Source organism: Coturnix japonica, unplaced genomic scaffold, assembly GCF_054131305.1.
Source record: "Coturnix japonica strain WE unplaced genomic scaffold, WE-NBRP24 Scf075, whole genome shotgun sequence".
Classification (NCBI taxonomy): domain Eukaryota; kingdom Metazoa; phylum Chordata; class Aves; order Galliformes; family Phasianidae; genus Coturnix; species Coturnix japonica.
In genome coordinates, this window is record NW_028188978.1 from 351,610 (window position 1) to 376,772 (window position 25,163).

General features: G+C 46.4%; 1 protein-coding gene and 1 long non-coding RNA gene across 9 annotated transcripts; both read left to right on the forward strand.

The window, feature by feature from the left end:
• Positions 1–1,855: 1,855 nt before the first annotated feature.
• On the forward strand, positions 1,856–5,756 carry LOC146751560 (uncharacterized). Of its 2 annotated transcripts, XR_014941370.1 has the most exons (3): positions 1,893–1,989; positions 2,417–2,477; positions 2,894–3,029. It is a non-coding gene; the product is annotated as an uncharacterized LOC146751560 (long non-coding RNA). The 2 variants fall into 2 exon arrangements; XR_014941371.1 differs by lacking the exon at positions 2,417–2,477 and having other exon boundaries at positions 1,856–1,989; positions 2,894–5,756.
• A 1,169-nt stretch (positions 5,757–6,925) lies between these two features.
• Positions 6,926–24,992, forward strand: LARP4 (La ribonucleoprotein 4). 7 transcript variants are annotated; one of them, XM_032441073.2, is made up of 16 exons: positions 6,926–7,095; positions 10,414–10,558; positions 11,181–11,339; positions 11,690–11,765; positions 12,287–12,423; positions 12,634–12,737; positions 13,509–13,619; positions 13,984–14,037; positions 14,530–14,739; positions 15,063–15,166; positions 17,824–18,057; positions 18,439–18,487; positions 18,717–18,875; positions 19,289–19,401; positions 19,614–19,785; positions 19,987–24,992. In XM_032441073.2, the coding sequence occupies exons 1-16, from the start codon at positions 7,078–7,080 to the stop codon at positions 20,320–20,322; spliced, it is 2,181 nt and encodes a 726-aa protein (XP_032296964.2). In that variant the 5' UTR covers positions 6,926–7,077; the 3' UTR covers positions 20,323–24,992. The 7 variants fall into 7 exon arrangements, with proteins under 7 accessions (XP_032296964.2, XP_015742327.2, XP_015742328.2 ...); XM_015886841.3 differs by having other exon boundaries at positions 6,941–7,095; positions 10,411–10,558; XM_015886842.3 differs by having other exon boundaries at positions 6,941–7,095; positions 10,411–10,558; positions 19,617–19,785.
• Positions 24,993–25,163: the final 171 nt, after the last annotated feature.

The window sequence follows — 25,163 nt, forward strand, 5'->3', positions numbered from 1 at the left end:
GTGTTCTTGCTTCAAGTTGAGGGTGTAGAGAGGGGTTGAGATGTCTGGGTCTTGTTGGTGGGGGTTGCGGTCGGCCGGGCCATTGTAGGGGTAAGCACAGCTCTCAGCACTGCAAGGCTGCCCCGTATGCTCATGGGCAGCACATGGTTGTATAGTGTGGCTGTACCTGGAGGGTGCTGTGTTGGGATGAGGAGTGGCCGCGGTGGGGTCCCACAGTGTGTTTAAAACAACAAAAAAATGAGGTTTTCAGCAGCCCGACTTGATAACCCACATTCCTGAGCTGCTGGGCGTTCATTAGCACGACACGAGCGTGAGTCTGCAGCCAGAAAGCAGCTCCTCCAGATGTTTATCTGCTGGGTGCACTTCAGGAATTGCTGTAGGTGCCCTTTTATGTATTTATATATATTTATTTGTTTGTTCTTTCTCACATCCCTTCTATTATCCCTAAGAGCATGAAATCCTTGAGTTAAAACACTGCCTTCACTCCCACACATTCAGAGCTCATCCAGGCCTCCCTGCAGCCCCAGCTCTGCACCCAATGCTCAGCACAGCTCCCCACCCACCCCAGCCATGAAGCAGGAAACAACGAGCTGGAGTCAATAGCTGGCATTACTTGCAGCACAACCTCAGCCGCTGGCTGCACTCTTTCCATTGAAAAGCAAAAGTGTTGGCCTGGAAAATACACACAGCTTAAGTTATGAGCTTTGTAACTTCACTGAGAGTTTAAAGGGTGCATCGTTACCCCTTTATGTGCCTGCTGTTGCTCATGATGTTGTTTTCTCTCACAGCAGGTTCCTTGTGTCAAAAAGTACTTTGTCCTCTCGGCTGATCCTGCAGTTGCAAAGTGTTCTTCTGTAGGCAAATGTGGTGAATGCAAAGTTGGCATTTCCTTGTTCTACCAACCTCACACCTTTAAAAGCCTCACTGAGATCCTTCAAAGCCTCCCCTATAAACTAAAGAGTCCCAACAATTTTGGTGGCTCCTTATGAAGACTCTGCTCCCTGCCCTCCTCTGGACCTTCTGGATCTCCATCATGTTCTAATGTGCTGCTGGGACCAGATCTGCTCCAGCTGTGAGCAGACAGAGGACTTTTCTAACAGCAGAGATGAGAACTTTGGCCTCACCTTGGTGTCCATCTTGGAAACAACCAATATTCAGCTGCAGCTTTTACCTGTTGTTGTATCCTGAGCTGGTGGTGTATGAGAAATTGGTAATCACAGCCTGAACCTCTGATTAATCAGCTGAGGCAAGTGTTGGGTCAGCTGTGGGAGCACAGGTGAGAGTCATTTAGCTGTGCTCCCAGATGGGTTGGAGCTCGACTCTAGACCTCATTTAAGGGCTGACCACCACTAAGGCAGCATCTCTTAGTGACTTCTTTGGTGGAGGTTGCCTCAGTGGTTCCCAACAGACTGAAGGTTTCCATATGGGTGAGTTTTTCCTATGAACAACCTTTTGGGTATTTACCACCATCTTTTCATTATTCCCATCATACAGGTGGCTTCAGAGATGTGTCCATAGCAATGCTGTGCTCCCCTTCCTGAGCTGCAGCTGACAGCTCTGAGCCCATCGCAGACTGAAAAGGACTGGAGTGTTTTCTGGTGTCTTTATGGTTTAGTAAGAGATTGTTGTGAGCTGCAGGGAGAAAAGCTGACAAGGCAGTAAGATACAACCAACCTATTCCAGGAGAATAACCTCAGGTGTAATTATTAACAGGCTTATGTTTAATGCAACTGGTGTTTGGGGTTTTTTTGGTTATTGTCCTTCATAAAAGGGGCAGCATCTTCTCCATCATTACTCTTAGAGCATCATTTATCCTCAAATAAGAGTCTAAATAACTTTTCTCTTGCCTTTTCAGCTCTCATGACAACTCCAGCTGAGGAAATCTGCACCTCTGCCTGCTTCCTCTGGTTGTTGGAGCTGCTGAACTTCCTACAGGAGGGTCCCAGCAGCAGGAGGAAGGTGAGGCAGCTGCTGAAGGGACACTCACAGGTACGGACGGTGCTTGAACACACACGTGGCCTTTTTTTTCCCCTCCACCCAACCAATGAACTTCACGTGACCCAGCAGCACCGCTCATTTGTTTAATCAGCAATTAAACTGGAATTTTACTTCACTTCCAAACAACTCTCTATCAGTCCTTACATTCCCTTTTATTTATTCCTTTTTAATGAAGGGAAGCTGGTAGAAAAAAATATACATCATTAAAGTAGCATAGCAGAATTTTAAGGAGATACCATCACCGATGTGGTGACTGTGGGACTGAGCTTTAAGCCCTACAGAAAACTGCTGTACCAGAAAGAAGTTAGGACCCAGTATCTCTTATATTTAAGGTGCACGAGTGCCCTTGTTGGCTCCTGCAGCCCTTTCCAAGCTCTCCTTCAGGCAGTTTGACTCCAGGATTGCTTCTTTCCCATAGCACGTGGCAGCACCACAACAAAGAAAACCAAGCAAACCGCACCCAAGTATTAACTCTGCAGGTAAAGTGCAATAAAACAATGAGTGCTTCTGTCCTACGAGATCAGCGCAGGTTTCTCTTCTTCCTTAATGTGTCTCTCTTTAAAAATACTGCTTGTTTTCATCACTCAATGCACATGGGAGGTTTATAAAGCAAGCCTGTAGTTATGGTGTGACTTGGTGTGCCCAGCACAGTGCAGGTCTGCAGGGAGTAATCGATTTTTATCTGTCACCTTGCTGGAGCTTATTGGTTATTATTGGATGTTATTAATTGTTGGGAGACCCTTTGGATTTGATTTGCCTGCTGAAAGGTGCATTTCCTATCAAAGCAAAGCAGCTCCTTCCAGAGAAGCTGGTGACTCTCAGATGCCTTTTGCTAAACAGGGGATTTTTGGTGGAGTTAAACATTAACACTGTTCACAATTCCCATCTGTTCAAGGTTCAAGAGAGAAGCTGTGCTGAGTCAGCCTGGCAGCTGTATTTCCTGCTCCAGTTCTTTCCTTCTGCATGATTCACTCCAACTCCCTGCCAGGGTCCTGTGACAGTAAGAGGCTCCTGCTGTCCTGCACCAGGACGTTGGAGACCAGCTCCTGTGTGTCCTGGCTGCCCTGCAAATAATGTTGGTGCTGCAGGGAGAGGAGAGAAACTCACAGTCACCAACAGACTTGCTTGAACTATTCAGGAATTTCCTTTGGCTGTTAGCACTCCTGTGCTCTTGCCACATGGCACTTTTCCTTCCAGACAACGCTGGACAATGGCTTTTAATGCACAGGACAGTATATTGTCTGTCTGTGTATATAGCTTTTATTACAGGCTCTTGAACTAAAAGGGAAAATCCTTTTAGCAGTGAGCGTGGCACATGAGGGTGGGCAGATGAGAAGAGCTGCTGTATTTAATATTGCTGCCACAGTGCGAACGCTCCAGCACTGCCAAGACTTTGGGCGTAGCCGGTCTGACATGGGAAACTGATTGTTCAGTGCTGTTGCCTGGCTGCTGCTTGGAGCTGCAGTTCTGTGCTGTCTGCCTGGTGCTCATCCATCACAGAGGCACCCATCCCACACTGGTGGGGTTTGGTTCTGCCTGGACTGTGCTCAGTTTGCTACAGCACCGGTGGCAATTTGTGCAAATGCAACTGCACGATCTGCTGAGCTCAGACCTGCACGCGGAGCCAAGAGCCTCCCTGGCTTTGGATAAAACTTTGCTGTGGTTACATGGATCATGTGATGGCGCAGCTGAACTTTCCAGCATTCACTGTTCTTGCTTTAGGCCTCTTCAGCTGCCCAAAGAGCTCAAAGCGTTTGTCCCTCTGATATAACTGTTACTTATTGATACCAGCAGTTGTTGAGGAAACTCCTCTGCCTGCATTCCTCTTTATCAGAGACTCCTTCCCAGCGTTGCCAGCCCGTCCACAAAGCCTCCAGCATCCTCAGCTGTGGGACTGCTGAACAGATGCAGCTCTTCCCTGCAGCACCCTGCCCTGCTCAGGACATTGTGCCACATCAGTCAGTTCCTCAAGAGCTTTGGTTCTCAGAATGGAGTTAAATCAGGTCTAAGCTGGACTCTGAGCCCTTGTATGCCTTGAAACAACTTGAAAAGAAGAACTATAGGGAGGAGAGCAGGAAAAGACATCGGCTGCAATCTCTCCCCCTGTGAAGAGTGCAGCCCTGGCTCCTCTGTGACCTCTTTCTTCCTGCAGGGTAATGAAAGTCAGCACGCTGTAATGGCAGCCTGAAAGTCAGCTGCTCTGCCACAGGGTTGGTCCTCCGGATAGATGAAAGGAAAGTGGTTTGGTGTCCAAACGACTGTCATGGCTTTAAAGAAGAATTAAAGCCAGATGTTTCCTAGCAGCCTGCTGAGAACAGCCTTTTCTGACATATTTGCCAAGCCACCGAAGAGAACCAGCCAGTGCCTGCAGCTCTGTGTGCTGGGAAAACACTGATCCCAAGGGCTGTGCTGCAGTTGTTTGGGCACCCTGACTGTCCCACATGGGTGCACCCACAGGGCTGGGGCAGGCAGTGCTGCCAGCTCAGTGTTTGTGCACCGTTTATCAGTATTTACTCCTCACTGGTGATGATAGCAAGACTGTGATTGTAGACACATCAAATTCAACACCTTTTGCTTTGCTATTGTAAGTATTGAAGGAGTTGGAACTGGTCTGGCATCAGCTCTCAGGTCGGTGGCTTGTAATGGTTAATGGAGTCCAGAATGTCCCTGGCTGGTGTTTAGTCTAACAGGCAGGTGGAGCTTTTGCCACACTGGGATCCCATCAGAATAAGGAAGAATGCGTTGTAGTCTCTCCTCATACACACACTGTTTGTATTCAGCTGCAATTGAAGCCAATGTGTGGATAGAACTGAGGTGAAAGCCGAGGAATAGGAAAATGGAATCCTTGCCTCAGTGTAATCAGGGAGAAATCTGCACATCCCACTTTGCTGGGAGTAACCCAGACCTCAGGGCTGCTGGGTGTGTGGTTCCAGCTCACACCCAGAGCTAATTAATCTTCTTGCCAGCTGCTCCAGGCTTCTGACTACAATAGGTAGTGTTGCTCTTTTGCCTTTCTCAGCCTGCCCCGTGGTTACAACATTCACCTTCTGGCCTCTTTGGGACTAATTCCTGCTGCTGTGCCCTCAGAGCTGCTTTGAGGTGGAGTTTCCTCTCTCAAAATCAGCGGGTGCTGGAAATGTCCTCTTGGCTCTGATGCCTGGGGAAGGTTTTGCTTGTTGTTCTATGGGGATTTGTCAGCCCTCCTCCTCCTCCAGCATTGCTTCCCCCTATGGAGCAGCAGATGAGATGCTCCTGAGATGCCATAGATTCAGAAGGTGCAAGAATAAATGGAGCAGAGGAAAGATACGATGTGGGCAATCCCAGTTTTTACTGGCATCCCCTCAGAGTCAGATAATTTGACCAATAACAAAAATAAATCCTTCTCTCGTCTGACTCTACCAAACTGAGCCATAAAGAGGAGCTTTCTTCCGTGCCCTTCATTTGTTCTCACAATACAACATCTCATTTCAGCGTGTGGCGGAGCAGAATGAATTGATGCACATCACGGACAGAAGGACGATTGTTTCTGCTGCGATTCCAAAACCAAATGAGCAGAGAAAGCCTTTGGGAGCTGCTCGGTGGGATTTGGGCTCCTGGCACTTGGGGTGGAGCTGAGGGAACGCTGTCGGCCTCACCACCCTCCTATAAGTGGATATAACAGGAGCTGGTGACTAACAGGAAGGAAACCGGACTGTGGTGTAAACACAAAACTGTTTCTCTTTGCCTTTCAGATGGGGATTAAATGTTATCTGATTACAGCCTGTTCTGGTTCTTGAACCGTCCCTTTTGAATTGCTCCCTTGGAAGACAAAACAATTATTGTTGGGAGATGAATGATTTAGTGGCTCTATAGACTGGGTCTGTTTTTTCTGCCCCATCTTGAAGCCCGATGAGGTTGTAAGTGAGTAAGAGCTCCACCAATTGTGGATGTGATTTGGCCAACAGCTGATGGACGATTTTACCAGTGTGATTAAATGGGGGCGTCCTGCAGGAGCAAAGGAAAACTGTGGCCTGCCTGAAGTGCTGAAGCTCCTGTGGGATTTTCAGAGCTGACCCTGAAGACGAGGATCAGAACGATTCTGTGCTATGATTTCTCTATTGCTGTGATATTGCGGTGGGTACATGAAAAATTAACCAGCAGATTCTGAAGATAAAGAGGTCTGTAAAACGGGGATAACGCTTAATGACTTCACAGGAGGGTAAAAGGATTAATGAATTAATGTTTGCAAAGTGCTTTGAAGATGAAACGTGCTCGGTCTGATTGTATCTGGTGGGTGAGGATGGAGGCCGTCAGTTCCATCCTGCAGCCCCCAGGATCGAGGAATGTCACCGAGGTGCATCTCAGACGTGTGAGATGCTCCTGGGATCCACCATCTGTGCCAGCAATTTGGGGCACAGCTTGTGCTGCCGCCTCTAATCTCTTCCTTGGACTTTGATTCCCTCCCTGCCTCAAACTCACGCCATTTGCTGAGCCGTAATTGCAGGTAATGGTGTTAAGTGGGGCCGGGCTTCCCCTGCAGGGCTGCTGGACTTTAATGGAATATTCCCATATCACCCAAAGCCCCAAATCAACCCTCGCTCCCTGAGATTTGACGCAGTCACTTTGGGGCAGGCTCTGTTTGCTGCTCCAACCCACCCCGCCGTGCCCATCACCACGTCCACTGTACGGACGGTGACTCCACCGCTCCCAGCCGTGGGATCCCGGCTCGTTCCCCTGACGAAGGGTCCGAATTTGGGCCAATTTCCGTAAAACAAAGCGGCACCATCTCGCTCATCTCCCGGCTCCTGCTCATCCCCCTCCCATCCACCAGGTGGCGCTGTCTCCCCCCCGTCGGGTCGCGTGGCTCCTTCCTGCCGCCGCCCCGTCCGCGATTGGGCCGCTCCGGCTCCTCCCTCGTCCCGGAAGCGATTCCTCGCGGCCCGGAAATCGGCAGCGGGCGGCGGACAGAGACGGGGGCCGGGCCTGGCGGCAGCGGCCGGAGGCGGAGCCCGGGTGTCCTCGGCGCTGGCGCGGCCGCCGGCGGGAAGCGGGGAGCGCGGAGCGGAGCGAGGGTCCGCCGGGAGGAGCGAGGAGGGAGCGATGCTGCTGTTTGTAGAGGTGAGAGCGGCAACGGGCCGGGCCATGTGGCGGGAGGACGGGGGGGAGGGGACGGGGCTGACACAGCAAATCCGGGTCCGGCGGGAGCGGAACGACGGGCGGGAGGAGAGAAGGAGAAAAGAGACGAGACGAGGGGGCGGGGAGCGGGAACGAGCCGGCGGGGACAACGCGGGGCGGCGGTGAAAGGCACCGCGGTGACCTTCGGGGAGCGGCGCCGCTGGGACCGCCCTGAAGGTGACGCGCCGCGCGGGGCCTCGGCCGGGAGCGGCTGCGGGGGGTTAAACGTTACATTAACGTTACATTAACGTTACATTAACGTTACACCGGGAGCGGCTGCGCCTGGGGCGGCCCCGATTAACGTTACAACGAGCGGAACCGCAGCCGAACCGCATCCAACCGATCCAACCCCGCGCCGAGGTGGCGGGGCCCGGGGCTGCTCAACGCGCCGCGTGGTTCCCCCAGTTCCGTCTCGAGGGGCGAACAGCGAGAAAAGGAACCGAGCGGTGACGGACCGGGCTGCTCCGAGAGGGGACACGGGAACACGGGCTGCATTGAGCGTGTAAATGTTTGTGAGTGCGCCTTGAAGGTGATTGACTCGGTGCTGCTGCTCGAGGCTTGTGGAAGTGGGGGCGGGGGGGAATAAAAGGCTGCATAGATACAAAGTGTGAGAGCTGGGTTTGTAGGGTTGAAGTTGAGCAGCACGGAGCTGACTGTGGGGCTCTGTGGGTTCTGAGCTCCCATTGGGTGTTCCCTGAGTCCCATGAAGGCACACGCCATATTTTCCTTGTGTTTTTTGGGTCTCCTTTCTTCCTTTTTGAGAGTTTCTGCCATCTTCATTCAGGATCCATCAGTGACGTTCTCAGAAGCTCCAAATGAAACACGTCTGACCTTGTGAAGGCGCTTCCCCTTCCAGTGTGAGCTCAGAGTCGGCTGTTGTGAATCACTGGGGTGCACAGAGCAGCTTCAGTTCTGGCTTCAGCCTGAAAAGCCCCATAGGGATGGGCTGTGCTGGGGCTGTGCTGGGGGTCGTGGAGCTTTTGGGGGGGTTTATCAGCTCACCGAGTCCAGCTGTCAGTGCTGTTTTTCAGGCTTAGCCCAGGTGTGCACGCACTGATTGCAAATTGATTTCATCACCGCGTGCGCTTCTGTTTGCAGGTCTCTTAGCTGAGGTGATGCTGTGAGGCTCGTGGTTGTTCACCTGCTGGTGTTTGGGATGGATAGTTGTGCTTTGCTTGCAGCCATGGCCGAATTTAAGTGCTCAGGATGGGTGAAATGCTGCCCTGATTGCTGCCAGTGCTGCTTCCCAGTGAGGAAAGCAGGGCTGTGAGCACTGAGATGGCTGACACAGCTCACACAGACGCGATGGGTTCAGGTGGGGCTGTGCAGATCAGTTGTGTGAGTGGCAGCACTGCCCTTCATTTACCTGTCAGCCTGCCTGAGCCTTGAGCAGCTGATGGGCAACAGTCCCTGCAGGTGTTTCCTCATCAGCCACCATAAGGTTTCTCTTTTCTAATCTCCCATAGATTTGCCAATTTCTTCATTATTAATAGTTATTTTTATTTGCCTCTACTTATGTTTTCCCTTCTGGAAGATGTTCAGGTTCTCACCTCACAAGTTTCAGTGAGTTCTTTTAGATTTCTCACCTGGCTGCTCTTTTAGGGCTCTCAGTTTGTTCTGCAAATTCCATCCCACACTCAGCATTCAGATTTTACAGGATAATACAGCATTAAAGAAGCTGTGCTTTCATTTTTATAGGCTCACTTGCATCTGTGGAAGGTAACGTAGACCGATAGAACACAAGGCAATATTTGCCTTCTTCTCAAGAGCAGGGGGGGGCTTCAGTGACCAACTTGGGGGAGTTTCTGGAGGGGAATCTTTGACCACGTTTCTGAAATTGAGGTGAAATGGGGGAGGTTCAGCTGGGAGCTTTGTCAGCTCGTGGATGCCAGCGAGCGTTCCTAACCTTTGTATCCCTGTAAAGCTTTAACCTCATCATGAAAGTTCCCGATAGCAGCAGGGAGGGTTGTTGGGCAGCCAATGGAAGGGCCTGGTGTTTGTTAACCTCCCCTAAATAAGCAGGAATTGGTGTTTTTTGGCCTCTTTTCCCATAGAGCCACTTGCTGGAACAGCAGCGCTGCTCTCAGGGCGCAGCACATGATATCCTCAAAAGGCTGATGTAAATGAGGGACTTTTTATCTGCTCAGAGCCTGTGGTGTCTTGCTATTAAGCTTCATGACATCAGGGCTGGGTCTTCCAGAGCTACATTATGTGTCATTAAATGCACTGCAACAAAGAGGAAGTAGCCCACGCTCTGTTTCAGGAGTGTATTTCAGACACTGTATTAATAGGCCCATTCATTTCTCTACCAGCCTGAATCTATTTGGTTTCTCGTCACTTTTTTTTCTGTGACTTCAGAACTTCCCCATTAACGTGTGTGACTTCCAGGATGTGCTGAAGTAAGTCAGACTTACCCGGGGTTGCTTTTCTTCCCTTAAATCTTTCAGTTTCACTTTATCAGATTTGCACGTTGCAGCTATTTTCATCTTGAGCTCGGTTTGAACCTGTAAGACGTGGGGTAGGGAGGTAGCATTGTAAGTAATGAATCATCTCCTGGATGCTCGTTGGTATTTGGTTTTAATTCGGATGAAAAGTAAATGGAAGGAAATGGGATCTGCTTTGAAAAGCTAAATCACTCTGCTGCCACGGTGCTGCATCACAGGAGGGGCTGGTGGGGGGCAGAGTGCAGTGTGGAGCGATGGGAATGTGCTGCAGCTGCAAACTGAGCTTTGGGCCCAGCACTTTGTTGGAGAGGAGCTGCTCTGTTCCTTCACACTGCACTGCTGCTGCCTCTCCTTTCCATTTCCAGCCACGTTCTTCTGCTCACAGTCACAAAACCTCGTTGCGGTGTGGGCTGAATTCATTGCGTTACAAGTTTACCTCCATCCAAAAACACATCAGTGCCTGCCAACAGCTTTCTTCAAGTCATAGAGAGATCAGGGAATGCTCACCTGGGTTCATGAGGAGTCCTGGTGTAAGCAGTGCTGTGTTAGGATAGATGTCACCAGTGAAGTTCAGTAACTCGTTGGTAACTCTTCCTTTTGGAATGTGGTGGGTTTTCTTTGTAGTTGTTTTCCCCTTTTCTGCTGAAAGGTGGCAGGAGGACTGGAAGCCTTTAAGGTTGGAGGGTGAGCAGAGCCTGGCAGCCAGCAGCTTCCCCTGCTGCTATCGGAGCTGTAAATAAAGAAGTTGGAGGCAGCGCTTTGAGGAGGTAGAAATAAGATACTTCCCCTAATGGAATTGTTGTGCTCTTCTCAGCAGGTAACATCCAAAGGAGCCGGCCTGAACCCCAACGCCAAGGTGTGGCAGGAGGGTCCCCAGGGCAGCGGCGAGGCGGCGCCGCCGAGCAATGGCACAGAGCTGCCATGGCACGAACCAGCGGCTGTGGCAGGGACTCAGACAGAGGGTGAGATGAGCCAGCACCGGGTTTGGTTACGGGCTGTGGTGTGTGGGAGCTGTGATGGAATTCAGGGAGGGATCCATAGCTCTGATGTGATGGTAGTGGAGCTCGGAAGGCCCGGTGATGACTGTAACGCGCTAAGAGGGAAACAAGGTGCTAAATGTGTAGAAATGGGTTCAAAATGTCTTTGTGTGCCATTGCTGCACTTTAGTATAAACTTGACCCTGTGAACGGGAAAATAAGCTCTGAGGGCCGCTGGAAGATGACCTGGTGATGTGGAGAACTCCTGCATGGTAGTGCTGTTAATGGGGTAGAAACTACAGAGCAGTTCTGAAGGTTTTGGGGAGCTTTGAATGGTTTAAATTGCAGCACAGTCTTGTCTTAAACCACCCCTCTGCTATGGGGGAATCCTACAGCCTTGGGATAATGGTATTTACTGAGACCTTTGTGCAATCCAGATGGTTGTGAAAATGGGGAGGTGGGAAGTGCTGTCCGCTGCAGCGCAGACATTGAGAATCCAGGCCGTGTTATTTCTGCATTCTGGAGTATGAAAACGCTGATGTTTTTCAATGGAAGTTGTTCTGAAGTTGATAGTTGGGGTTCTGCTGATGGTCTGTTCTACTGCCAGGTAACGCAGAGATTTCGGAGGAGAGCTGCAAGCACTATGAAGTGATGTACTCCACGTCGTGTGAAGCTGCGAGGAATGGCACAGGAATTGATGAAGCAGCTGCCAATGGAATTGTCCTAACAACAGAAGATCTTGGATACCAAATCTACGAAGTGGCCGGTGGGTATTTGATTAAGAACAACACTGTCAGTAGCTGTAGCTCTGCAGTGCATGCTGCCCTTGAGATAGGGCTTGTAAATGAGCAGGAACGTTGTCATTTCCCATTCAGTTTGTATTCAAGGAAATCCAAACCAGCCGTTGCAGTTGGCCAGGTAGATGAAGCCCATGGGATCTAACTCAGCACAACAGGAGTGACACAGCCTGGAGCGTGTAGTGTGGCCATCTTTAAATGTGTCTTCTGTGACCTTTTCCTTTGTTACCCTGAGGGATTCATGCTTGAGTTGTGCAATGAAAAGTGTTCTGTTATTGATGTGGAACTGAGATCTGATGGTGAATGTGATAAATTTCAGGTGAAGGCAACTCCGTTGTGTCCACAGAAGATATTAGAGAATGTTTGAGGAAACAACTCGAGTTCTGCTTCTCACGGTACAGTCAGCTCTCAGCTTTGTGTGAACTCTTGGTTAAAACTTGTAGCAAATACTTGGTTTTATTTGTTTGATTGATAAACACGTGAGCTGTGGGTGACAGGAGTTGGGTGCAGTATGACATGAGATCTGCTGGAGTGCTGTGGTGCATTTCAGCCCCATCCATTCATCCTTGTCAGGAATGGGAACCCAGGCTGATCTCTGTGCTGTGAGGTGCTGGGGTAATTTAGAGATGTCTTTAGCAAGATTGTGTTGCTTTCTCTGCTAAAACAGAGTGTGCTCTAACTTCCATCAAGGCAGTTTTAATCACCTTACTCTGCTTTGCATTGATCTTCCATGACTTTTGCTAAGCGATGAAATCTGAGTATGTTTTGGCCACAGTGGCTGTGAGTGGTGTTGGTGAACATTGAAGCCTTGCAATACGTGGTTGTTTTAAGGCATCTGTTTAAAAAAAAAGAAAGAAAAGATGGTGGAATTTTATTTAAAAAAAATAAAATAAAATAAACTAATTTGTCTTCTTAGTGAGAATCTTTCCAAGGATCTCTACTTGATGTCTCAAATGGACAGCGATCAGTTTGTTCCAATATGGACGATTGCTAACATGGAAGGTATTAAGAAGCTGACAACTGATATGGACCTTATTCTGGACGTTTTGAGATGTAAGTCTGGGTGTTTGGTAAATGCTGAAGAGATCTTTGTATGGCAAAGAATATGTATAAGGGGTGGCTTCAGACTCTTGAATTCGAGTTATGCTTTATTATAAATGCCTGAATCCATGCTGGTGAGAGGCTGCTTTGTGATAGTGGTATTAGCAGTGATTGCCTTGTACATTGTCCCATTTTAAGCCATTTTTTGTGTTTTAATTGTAGCTTCTCCTATGGTACAAGTGGATGAGACAGGGGAGAAAGTCAGACCAAACCACAAACGATGTATTGTCATTCTCCGTGAGATCCCTGAAACAACACCTGTGGAGGTAGGTTTTTTTTTTCTGTCTGGATCCATTGACAAAAGTAGCTCAAATGCAAATGACTTTGTTGCTCCTATTTCCTAATACTGAAAATGTTCTTAAGTGAACTTTCAACAAAATGGAGCTAGAGAGGCTTTTCTGGAGGGAACTTTGCACTGATCTCTTTAGATCCAAAAATGAAATCAGCCCAGGACGCAGACTGGAGTTCAGGCTGAATTTCTTGACTTGAAGTCAGACAGTTGTTTTGGCAGCAAGAAATGTTCTTAAACACACACATCTCCCATTCATGTGAGCTGAGCTCATTATGTTCAGAGAAGGGGGGATAATAAAATTCCTACTGATATTTGGCTGACAGAATGATTTGGTTCTTTGTTTCTTAAGGTTGTGACATGGGGTGTTTGTCTACTCACAGTTTTAATTGGTTCTTTGGATGCAAACATTGAACAGTACATTTGTCCTGTCTGAAATATGATCCATTGTTGCAATTAATTAATTGTCAAATGAGAAATATCCCTTGGAAGCATTCTTGTGGAGATGACTGTCTCAGTCGCCTGATCTCTCTCATACAGAAGTATCACCAGTTCTATTCCAGTAGTGATTTTTTCTCTTATGGTGATTTTTAGTCAGTTAATTCCTCTGGTTTTAGTTGGGGAGCTTGGTATGCTGTTGAGCTCATTAACTGGTAGAAGGTAATTTGCTGTTCTGTAAAGGGAATAAAAGAGCATTTCTGGTCAGGTGAAACTTACCGTAAGTACCTGATGTCTTTATCTCCCCTAGGAGGTTAAGGCTTTGTTTAAAAACGAAAACTGCCCCAAAGTCATAAGCTGTGAGTTTGCTCACAACAACAACTGGTACGTTACATTCCAGTCTGACACAGATGCTCAGCAGGTAAGGCTGCCTCCAGCTCTTATTTGGTATTATTACCTCTGTTTTGTTATTGATGCTTCCCCTGCTTGAGAGAATTGCATGCCTGCTGCCCAGAGCTTAAAGTATTGTTTGTTTACTGATCCTCCCTCTTGATATTTTATGAGATTATATCCAAATTCTAGTTAATCTAGAAGTTAGAAGGCTGTAGCATTACAGTTCACCTGTCTGCTTGCCTCAGAACTTGCCAGCCTCAACTGTGTTAGATAACACTTCAAATTCAGGATACCAGATAAGTTAGCTGGGCTTAGAAGGAAGCACATTAAGTCATGTCTTTTAAGAGGTACAGTTTCATCAGGGTATTCTAATGTTAATCTTTTCTGTGCAGGCATTTAAATACTTAAGGGAAGAAGTGAAAACCTTTCAGGGCAAGCCAATAATGGTAAGGCAATTTCATAAGGGATTTCAGAGTGAAATATTGTTTCTATGGGAATGACATCATGCGTTTGTGGGAGTGGGGGGTTAAGGAATTAGCAGTGGGATAGATGTAAAGTAGAGGTAGTTTATAATTCTGCAGGCTGTTGACTTGAATGAGGTGGTGGATAGCCTTGGGAAGTTACCATTTGGTGCCTGCAGGTTAACATTCACAGTGCTGCTTCCCATGAGGTGTGAAATCTGTTCTTCCATGGGAATCTGGGTCTGGAATTGTCCAAGCTGGAGTCTGGGTGGTTACTGCTATAGAAAGCATTGTTACCTTAAACTTGAGACATCTCTAGTTAAAGCGGTATCCTGATTGATTTTTATCAGAGCATTTGTTTGTAAGAAGTAATCAGCCTACTTCCTCCTTGTGTCCCCTGTGTTACAGTTTCAATAGACAAGAAGGGTATCGTGTTCTACTTCTCCATTTCTCCCACTGTGATTTGCTATCTTACAGGCCAGGATAAAAGCCATCAACACGTTTTTTGCTAAGAATGGTTACCGGGTAGTGGATTCCAGTGTTTATGCACAGCCTGTTCAAACACAAGCACAGTTTGCCTCACCGCTGTTTATGCAGCCTGTATATAGTCCTCAGCAGTACTCTATTTACAGCATCGTGCCTCAGACATGGTCTCCAAATCCTGCACCTTATTTTGAGACACCACTGGTGAGTTACAGCTACTGAGTGATGAGAATGGGGGGAGGCAGCCCAAAGCATCAGGAATGGCTTGGATGGCAGATCAGTGGAGTTAGCAGCTACAGAATGCAGAGCAGTCAGATGGCTCTGTTTCATGTCAGGGACCTCATAAAGGAAGGCTGGGTGAACCTGGTGGGGTTTTCTCTCTAGTAGTAAGGTTACAGCATTCTAGCTGGAGTAGCTCTGCATAAAAGTATGTGCAGACTAAATGAATAACTGCTGAAACTGATGTCACGTAACTGCAAACATTCTTCTTTTAAATTCAGCCATTGAGACTGTTGTGTCTGTTGCAGGCCCCCTTTCCTAACGGTGGATTTGTGAATGGCTTTAATACACCGGGATCGTATAAAACAAGTGCTGCTTCTTTGAGTATAGGTCGCCCATTCCATAGGAATCGGTAAGATGGCTCCTCCATCGTTCTTAGAGGGTAAATGTACAGTACTGAGACCCCAAAGTGTTCATTGCACCCCTGTAGGGTGCAGCGCCTCATAATGGGACCCGGTTGTTTATTTGATCAAACAACCAAACTGTTTGTTTTTTTTTTTCAACTTGGTTTATACCACAAAATAAGGATCAAGGTAGCAACTTAAAATCCTAAAATAATGGACATGTGCACTGGAGAGAGCAAAGGTAACTTCTTTAAAAGCCCCAGAGGAATTTTTGCAGACAAAATAACTTCCTCTTAAGGTAATACTTCTGATTTCGTTTGTCATGCACAGATTCCAAACTTGTGCAGCACAAACATGAGCTTTTCCTGCTGTGTGCTTAGTCCTGCAGAGCCACTCAGCATGTGCAGCTCAGTTGCATCCCTGACTGTTTTGTGCTACAGCTGCACGACGCCCTGTCTGTTACTTGTAGTTTATTTACTTTATCCCCATCTTTCCTGATAAACTGCAAAGACCCTGCTTGGATATAAGCAGTGGGGAGGAGGAAACAGCTTTGTATTTGCTGGAGCAGTGCTGTGTAAATACAACAGAGTAGTAATCTGTTTGTGTGGGTGGAAATGGGTTTATTTGCGAGCTCTTCTGCTGCGTTCAGCATGTGGCTGGCAGCGTGGAAATGGAGCTGTGTTCTGTTTGTGGAATCAGTTGACAACTGACAGTTCTGTAAGTGTTTGTGTGATGCAGTTAAGGTTTGTGGTTGTTGGCAGAGGATGAACTTGGGAATGTGGTCTCTGGTGACTCAGCAGAGCCTCAGTGCTGGCTCTGCAGCTGGCAGTACGGCTTAGGAGATGGGGCAGCTGCTTCTGTCACAGCTGCACAGATCACAGCTATGATGCCGACCTTGATTAATGTTTTTTGGATTTATTTTTGCCCTAAGCTGTGTTCAAACTTAAAGCTTGTAAAAATTGCTTGTTACGTTGGTCATCTCAGAGGTATGGATGCTGAGAGACGTGCAAGAATTGTATGTGCCTAAAGATTAACATCTGGGAATGCCCACACACCCACTGAGTTCCTGTAAATGCACCTGCCTCGTCTTTAAGCTTTTAAAACTCTTCTGGTGTTTTAAAACTTCCATTTGCTAAACTTGAGTGTTTGGGAAGTCATAGCTTCAGGGTCAGGTGTGTGCAGGTTCTGCTGGTCTGTCTCGGTTGTCTTATCTTTCCTGCTCATCTTGCTGAGCCACTGTGCTTGCACCAAGTAATAAATCTTAATGTTCCAGAAGCAGACAGGGATTATACTTCAGCAGGACTCCTTCGCAAGAATGAGACTGAAAGTTTGGCCCAGTGATGATCAAGTATCGCGCTAAGAGAGAACAGGTCCAACAGTCGGCATCTGGGCAGTCTGCACTTCATGCTTTTCCTTCCTTTTACTCTTTCATCTCACCTTTCTTTCTCTCTGCTTTTTATTATTTCTTTTTCCTCCTTATCTTTCCTTGTCTTTTCTGCTTTGCTCTTCTGCCCAGATAAGATTGTGGCCTTCTCAATGATGGTTGAGATTATGAGATCTGAGGGCTGACCTGAGAAGATGTTACTTTACTGGGGCCTAAAAATTGGTTTTTAATGCTGCTCAAAGCTGTGCAATATGAATTAATCTTTGTTTGATGCATCTCCTCTTGAACTGCGGAAGAGCTCATTCAGAGAGGTTCATTCAGCTGCTGCTTTTAGATTTGTCCTGGCTCATTAAGCTTCATTTGTTCTGTCATACAGGCAGTCGCTAGTTAAATATTGGATTTTTGTCTGTAGCTAAACATTTGTCTAAGCTGGTTGTGTTTATTTTGCTCTGATTTGCTGCAGTGTCCTTGCAGGAAAGGAAGTTTTGTGACAAAGTTCTCAGTGTTAGTGTTGGTTAAGTTAAATTGATATCTTCTGTTCAGCCATCTAAAAGATGATTTAAAATGGCTTTGGCAAAGCAGATGAATTTGAGCACTCAGAACCTGGCAAAGAAAAGACAGGTTCTGTGCTGCCTTCTGTTTAAGACCTGGAGCTGTACTAACACTGAGTGTGCACAGCCACATCGCGGTTCAGAGGAGACACAGCTTTGATGCTGAGTGATCAATAAATGGGTAAAAGGTCTGGAAAACAAGTTGGTGTTGGAGGTGTTTGTAACGGGAGCAGCAGGGCTGAGATCCTGGCTTTTGGGCAGTGGGGCTCACATTCAGTCATACATCTGCTCCAGCTTCTTGTTGCAGTTCAGATTTTTTTGCTTGTGTTGCAGGAAGTTTTGTTCTTCAGGTTTCGTTCTCCAAATTAGTTGCCAGAGCCCAGTGTCTGTGCAGCAGGTACAGGTCAGGGTTATGCTGTGTCTTCCACTGCACCAAGTTTTGGAGAATTTTGTTTTCCCTTGGTCAGGCAGCGACCTCTGTTTTCTGCTGGCAACATTTGATGAGAAGAGAGGTGGCAGGAGAGCTAGAATGGAAGGAATAGATGGAAGTAAGGAAGAACAGTCTCTTTGTTCTTGACAAGTGTTGAGGAAACAAGGCTTCTCTGATGGAGCTCCAGTGCATACTGACCTCCTCCTTTTTGTCAGCTACAAATTAACAGCGGGCAATGGAAGCTTTGCATTTTGTTCTTTGAACTCTGGGTCACGGAACCTCTTGCCATGTGCCCCGCAGTGTGAAGCCTCACTTCCGATCGTCACACAGCTCAGAGCACGCTGCGGAGGGTCCAGCTGCTGCCGGTACCGTGTCAGTGGGGGATGGAACACTGAGTAGAACCAACTCAAGGAATTTTGTTATGGAGCGACATAACAGCACGCTAACGGGGCACCAAGAGCAAGGCTATTCCCAGAAGGATTCTCCTACCATGCAGATGGAGCAGAACGGAGATTATGGCATCGGCAGGGGCAGGTAATGCAAGAGTGTGTTGGAGGTTCAGATGATGCTGAGCCAAGATCAGCCACTGGCACAACAGGCATTTCTGTAAATTGTCACTGGAGAAAACCTACATTTAAACAGAGCACAATAAATATTTAACTGTTAGCATGAACTCCTGCTTGACTGAATACCTAACAATTCTTCTGGCAAATACTTTAAGATGTCTTTATTCCAAAATAACTGATTTGTCTCCAGAATCATTTCCAGAACAGTTGATGAATTAATGTTGGTATTTTTATTGGCATAAGCAGTAAATCTTCATGATATGCTGCTGTGAGTCCCTCTGATACGGGTCCTCTTTTGATGTACTTGCCTGTAGATAAGTGACCGAGTGGTTTGTTTTTCCCTTTAAAGGAGGAACATCTTCAGAGGTCGAAGGAGACGAGAAGATGACCGGATTTCAGTAAGTTCCACTTCCTTTACTGCAAGTCATGTGCTTACTGAAGGAATGGCACAGTCCTTAAGTTCTTAAGTCCTTAAGTTCTTAGATTGATGATAATTAATCCTTAAGTTCTTAGACTACGCTGTGGGTAGTCGCCATTACTCAGTAAGCTCCCCAGTGCTCACTTTCAGCTCTTTCAGTACTACTTCTCATGGCTCTGTTAACTAACACATATTTTCTTCCCTTGTAGAGACCTCAGCCTTCAACAGAAATAAAGACTCAGACACCAAAGTTTGATTTGCTAGCATCGAATTTCCCACCTTTGCCTGGTAGTACAGCAAAAATACCAGGAGAACTTGTGCTGGAGAGCAGGATGTCGGATGTAGTCAAGGGAATCGGCAAAGAAAAGGTATCTGCTCAAGTCCTGGCAAGAGAACAGTAACTCACCTTGCTGTGTCTTCCTTCTCCCCTGCTTAAACCATCAATCATTCCTGCTAGAGCTGTGCGTTAGAGTGCTTTAAGACCAAACATTGTGCTGTTTGAATATAATAGCACATCTTCTGTCTCTGTTCTGGATTTCCTTGCCTTCGTGTGGGAGTATTTAGGTGAAGCTTCTGTAATTACGATAGTGTAAGCTCAGCTTTGGAATGAATAAAGCGGGGAAATGTGGGTTGTTAGTTGGTGTAGGAACAGTTTGTGTGTGGTTGAGACAGGGGCTTCTCCAGGTGAATCTGCTGCTTTCAGTTTTTGTAACTGGCATTTAGGGGAGCAATTCAAGCACATGTGTCATCTGTTCATATTTTGCACCTTCTTTCTGCACAGGAAAGCAAAGATTTGCTGCCCAGCTGTCCGGCTTCTGCTCCGGAGGAACAGACACACAGCGTTGTCCAGCAGGCTGTGAGTTCATCGGGGCAGGCTGAAGCTGTGGTATTGAGGTATGCAGCTTACGTGAACCGAGTGCGTTCAAATCTGTGTGTCCTGGCTAAGGCTGGAGCTGACATCCTGCAGGATGGCAATAATGTTTGTGCTTCCTTTCCTATTTGTGGAAGGTAGCAGTAAAAGCTGTACCATTGTGTTGCACAGAAAACATGGTTGTGGCTCTGCAGTCTGTGTCACAGGCTTTAATGTTACGTTGTTCTTCATTTAGCAGTGCAGTTCAGACAGAGAGCAAACCAGAAGAAGTGTCCGTACAGAAGGATGTTAAAAGCCACACGTCCCCACCTGCGTCTGTCTGTCCTGTCAGTGCTGCGAAGCCACCAAGGACGAACACCACCTCATCTCCTACTAACACAAATGCAGCTCCTGTGGTGGCTGTGCAGGTAAGGCCCAGCACAGGGATGGAGTGAGGAACACAGGGAACTCTCCCTCAGATGTGCTGGAGTAGCTCCTGTGATCTCTTCAGTGCAGTTTGCCACAGCTGTGGTTTCAGCACTCGCTGTGTGCATTCTTGGGATGGTGTGGAAGAGCGCGGTGTGGTTATTCTGCTCTGTAAACATTGCTCTTCTCCATTGGTCCCAAAGGAGCCACGCAAGCTGAGTTATGCAGAAGTTTGCCAGAAGCCCCCGAAGGAGCCGCCTCCCGTCCCTGTTCAACCTCTCAGGGAGCTTCGCACCAACGTAGATCCCCCTGCCAAAAGCGACAGCAGTGCTACAGCTGAGAGGGCTGCGGAGAAGGCTGCTGACAAAGCCGAGGGTCGGATGAAGGATCACTCCGGGTTCCGAGGCAGCGGAGCAGCCCGGGGAGCTGCGGGGAAAATCAGGGAACAGAGACGCCAGTTTGGACGCAGATCATCGCCTCAGGGAGCGCCGCGGCGTGTGGGCAAGGAGCAGTACGTGCCACCTCGGTCACCAAAGTAACACCTGTCCGGCTCGTTCCTCTGTTTAATTGGAGCTGTGGACTAATGAGCAGCAAAGGAGACTGAGAAAGAAGTATTCGTGAAGGGGGAATACTGAACTGGAGTGTGGCTTGTGTGGAGAGTCCCAAAATTCATCTCTGAAAGTGATTTCACAAATGCTGGAGGATTCCAATCAATATGAATATAGAGATTATAATTTTTGTATTTTTGTTTTTAATTTGCAGAGGGTTTCCTGCTTGAAATCTGTTCTGGGGTTGTGAAAGTAGCTTTTTGACAAAGGGAGAGGTTACGAATCGATGAATGAACGTGTCGCTCGGCGTGGGAGGAGGAGAAGAGATGATTATTTTTTGAAACAAAGGAGCATTTCTGTAAAAGTAGAAGTGTTGTTTTTTGTTTTTTAACCTATTTAACAGTTGGCTTGTAGGATGATGCGTCTGCCGTTGATGGCCTTGCATTGCAGAGCACGTCTGCAGCCCAGGTGCTTGGTCGGTGTGTGAGGCTGAGTGAGTGCAGCCAGGTCTGTTGTCACGGCTTCGTTACCGATGATCAAACTGAATGTACTGCTGTAGTAAACTTTGTGTTTCCAGCTTGGAGTATCTCTCTCGACCTTACTAATAACTCAATCAGCAAGCTTCTTCGACTAGAATTTTTACAGGAGAGTGGACTGCAGGTCTGAGCACATGGACAGCAAAACCTGTCTGGTACGTGCAGTTGGAAGGAGGCAGAAAGGGAGCGTGTCAGAACTTATGGTTCAACCTTCCTCGCCTCCTTGAGGGCAACGTGATGGGGCTTTTTGTTTGTTTTTATCTCGCTTTTTACTTTCTCTAATCTCTTTATTGCAGGCTTCTGTGCGTTTATCTTGGTATGTTTTCGTGAGGCAGACCCAGTATAGATGAGTGATGGACAGCCACATGGTCCATGGTGTTAGCTCTGTGTAAAGAGCCTGCAGTTGGGGAGTTGTGCCCCACAGAGCCCTACCAGGCTCAGGCTGGGCTCTGCTCTGGGGCAGTCAGCAGCTCACCTGTCTTTGTGATCTGGAGTAGGGCAGGGGATGCTGTATGCTAGAAGTCAGGGTTTACGTGTACTGGGAACTCGTTTACAGCTGATGTCAGTAACAACTGACTTGGAAGAAGTGTTCCAAGTGGAAGTAAGGGTAAAGAATTAAACAAAACCCCTCGTGTTCAGAGAAGCTGCTCGAAAGGTGGCATCTGGCCTAGCTGTGCCGACTGGATTTGCAACGCTATTTGTGTAGTAAGTGGTTAAGTTTGAAGGTGATCACAGTAATGACTGAAAGGGGAAGACTCAGCTCATTAATCTGCCCAAATCAGCATGCCAGGGTTCATAGTGCTGTGTGAAGCCTTAGGAGGTTCCAGCAGTAAGAAATGACGCCTTTTGTCTTTCGGTAGCGAATAGCAAGTGTACAAACTTTAAAGTCGTAAGTTGTGAACACTGGAAAACTCAATTGTGATATATACCATAAACATCTTAGTAATATATGTTAGTGTTGCCATTAGAATGAATGTAAGTGGCAGTTAAAATAACTGTGAAGATTTCCATTTTCTGATTTCTTAGCCAGATAACCCTTGGCGACTTCTTCCTCAGTAGGCATTTCTCTATCAACTGCTTTGAGAACACTCATATCTATTTTTATAAGTATATATATAAAGCCAGAGTTGTCATTTCTCTAACTTATTATTCAGCTTGGCAATTGCTTTGATTTGATTCATAACACAATATGATGTATTTATGCAGTTAACTGTTCATTTCTACGCATGTTATATATATAAATATATATATATACACATATATATTAAAAAAAAAAACAAAAACAAACAAAAAGAAGAGAACCAAACCAAAATCATTACTCACTGTTAAACTACCTGTACTGGGTTTGGAAGGTTTGTTTAATTTAGTTCTAATAATAATAACTGTTGATCACGTCTGCAGTTTAGGAATGCTTCCAGAACCCTTCTCCATTTATTTCCATAACATTTGTTGGAATGGGAGAGAAACTGAAAACGTTTTGAAATGTTTTTAAGTTCTGAGATGGGATTCAGGATTATTTTTGATCTGTTTAAAAGTGACTGCAGTCAAACTGGAAAACCTGTGCCATAGTCACAGATGTGTGGGTAGATTTGTGCTGTCCATGGGGCTTCAGGAGGCACTGGGTGCTCACAGTGCTCCTGGTAACCACGCAGTGCTCCAAGGTGGAAGCAGAGCTTTTAATGATTGTGAAATGGAACTTCTTTTTTTCTTCTTTTTTTTGTTTAAACAAAACTTATTTTATTACTTGTGGAAAAAAAGATGAACTGCAGTTTGGTCTTTCTTGAATGGTGATTGGGAAAACTTGACCGTGGAAAGGATGCTTTGTGTGTCCTGGATGTACATTTCCCAGCAGCAGTTTGGTTCCTGTACAATGTACACGAATGAGTCTGTAAACCCGTTGGCTCTTTTTCTTTTTCCCCCAGCACATTAAGACTTTGATCAAATTAGAGCACTCGTAATTATTTATTTAATGCTTACCTGCAAGGATTTCACATTAGCATTCCCCTCCTCCTCCTCTTCCCCCCCTGCCATTGATACCGTTGTTTTCTTTCCTAATCTTTTGTGCACTGGGGGGAAGTAACCAAGTAAATGTAAAGGCTGTGAAAACTCTAGTTTTGTGTGCAAGTTCTCCTGCAGTACTCGTATTGCATGGCAAGTGTTTCACTTAGACAGGCTAGCTGCTAACGTTCTTATCCCTGGAATAGACTCAGGCAAGCTGCTGTGTGCGCCCATCACGTCTGCCTGCTCTGCCAGGGGGACGCAGGGACAGGAAGGTGACTGAGCCAGGCTGACTGTTGGGGCAGCCCATGGGTGTTGTGTCGTTTAACTCACCTCACTTCATCCATTGGTAGAGTTGATGCCGTCCCTTGTTTCAACAGCCATGTTCAGAATGCAGCTCTCAGCAGCTCCGTGCAAACAGAACCTGGCCTGCTCTGCAGATGATCCACGCCTGCAGCTTTCATGGGCTGTGAGCTGCGTTCAGCATTGCTGACTTCCGTGCTTCCCTTGGTTTTTAAGTTCTTTTCCACCTTGTTGTGCATGGAAAAGATCAGGCCGCTCTCTTGCTGGAGAGCGTAAAGAGGAGTTAATTATTTGCATGTGGTAGTAAAACAAAACAAAAAAAAAAGTGCAAATTTTGTTTTCTTTTGGTTTCTGAAATTTAGTTTTATAGTATCTTACATTCCTGCTATCTTTGTTTTGTTGTTGGTTTTTGTTTTTTTTTTTTTTTAATAATTAAAAAGAAAAATACAATAATGTTAGCCTGGCACGGTATGATGGTGCAGTTTTAGCAGTAGATTTATAAAAGAGAAAAAAATAAAATAAAAAATGTAACCCACTCTATTAACCAGAAGAGAAAGGTGATACTGTGGCAGATCAGTAGCAAATAAGTGACTTAATCGATGCTTTACTGTAGTTCAATAGCTATGGCCTTACTACTTTGTCAATATCAGCTTAATTGTCTTGAATTTGTCTGCTCTTTTTACTGGTCCCGGGGGGGGGGGGGAGTTCCGCCTGGGTTGAAATATCTGATAATGTACAGATGATGTTTTAAATTTGTAAGATGCACCATTGTATTACAGACGATGCAACAGAAATGCACTTCGGGGTGTGTGGGGGGGGGGAAAATGGCTTCTGATGAGTGTTGTTGGTTTTTTCTTTTGTAAATCCTCGATGACTACAGATATGCAATAGAATTGTTTTCGTTTTCTTTTCCTTCCTAATTTTGATATATTTTTTTTTCTCTCCTTCTGAAACGTTAACTGATTGTCGCCATTAATCTGACTGACTTCTCATGCTCTTTATGTGTGTGTGTGCGTGTGTATATATATATTCCCTTTAGCCCAAGCTTCCTGTAGGATGATGGCACCCAGCTTTGGTTTGTTGTATTTTAGTTAGCTCTTCTCTAAGTGCCTTTAGCACAGGCACTGCAAGAGGCTTTTGGAGTCTGTTTTTAATGTACAGATGGGGAGGACTTGAAACGGAGTTTAAAGCAACTTATTTCTGAGAAAAAAAATAAAATAACATTAAAAAAAAATAATAAAAACCCATCCGCCAAACCAACCTGTAACAACCTAAAACTTTTATATTTAAGAAACCAGAGGTTTATTTTTATGGAGCTTCAGTTATGGATTACAGTTTCCAGAAACTAACAGTGTGCATAAATGGTTGGGTTTTTTTCTTTTTTTCTGTTTTTTTTTTTTTTTAATAGAATACAAAAGATTCAGATAATATATTGAGCTCACCCTTTGTGTTCCTTCTCTATGAATCCAGCTTTCCCCACAGTATCTCTCAGCTCTTCATAGGGCAAAACTTGAGTGAAAGGAGATAAAAAACACCCATCTGGCTTCTCTTTCTGTATCTTCCTGTTGTCAAAACTGTCCAAAAGAAAAACAAGAAACCCCCCCCCTCCCATAAATTTGTTGTCAAGTAGGTTCCATGCTTTAAATGTTCAAATGATATTTGTATTTGTTTTGTTTTTTTGACATTGCCAAGGTGCTATGGGAAATTGAAATAACAGTTATAGAAGAGAAAAAAAAATAAAGATAAAAAATAAAAAGCTGATTTAAAAAGAAAAAAAACTATACAAAAAAAAAAAAACTATACAAAAAAAAACCCAAAACCCAATAACGGTCTCTCTGCGCTGTCTGTGGGGAGCTGAGGGGACGGGGAGGCGGGAAGCGGAGAGCGGGAAGACGCAGCTGGGCCTGAGGGGCGCACGCAGTTCCTCTCATGGCCGCCAGGGGGCGCTGTATAATGGGAGTTAATGGGGCTGCGGGGCCGGGCCGAGCGGTGACG

Coding starts and splice junctions, on each gene's coding strand:
- LARP4 (XM_015886841.3), top strand. Junction 18,058..18,438: donor TATGGCATCGGCAGGGGCAG/GTAATGCAAGAG, acceptor TTCCCTTTAAAG/GAGGAACATCTTCAGAGGTC. Junction 18,488..18,716: donor GAGAAGATGACCGGATTTCA/GTAAGTTCCACT, acceptor CTTCCCTTGTAG/AGACCTCAGCCTTCAACAGA.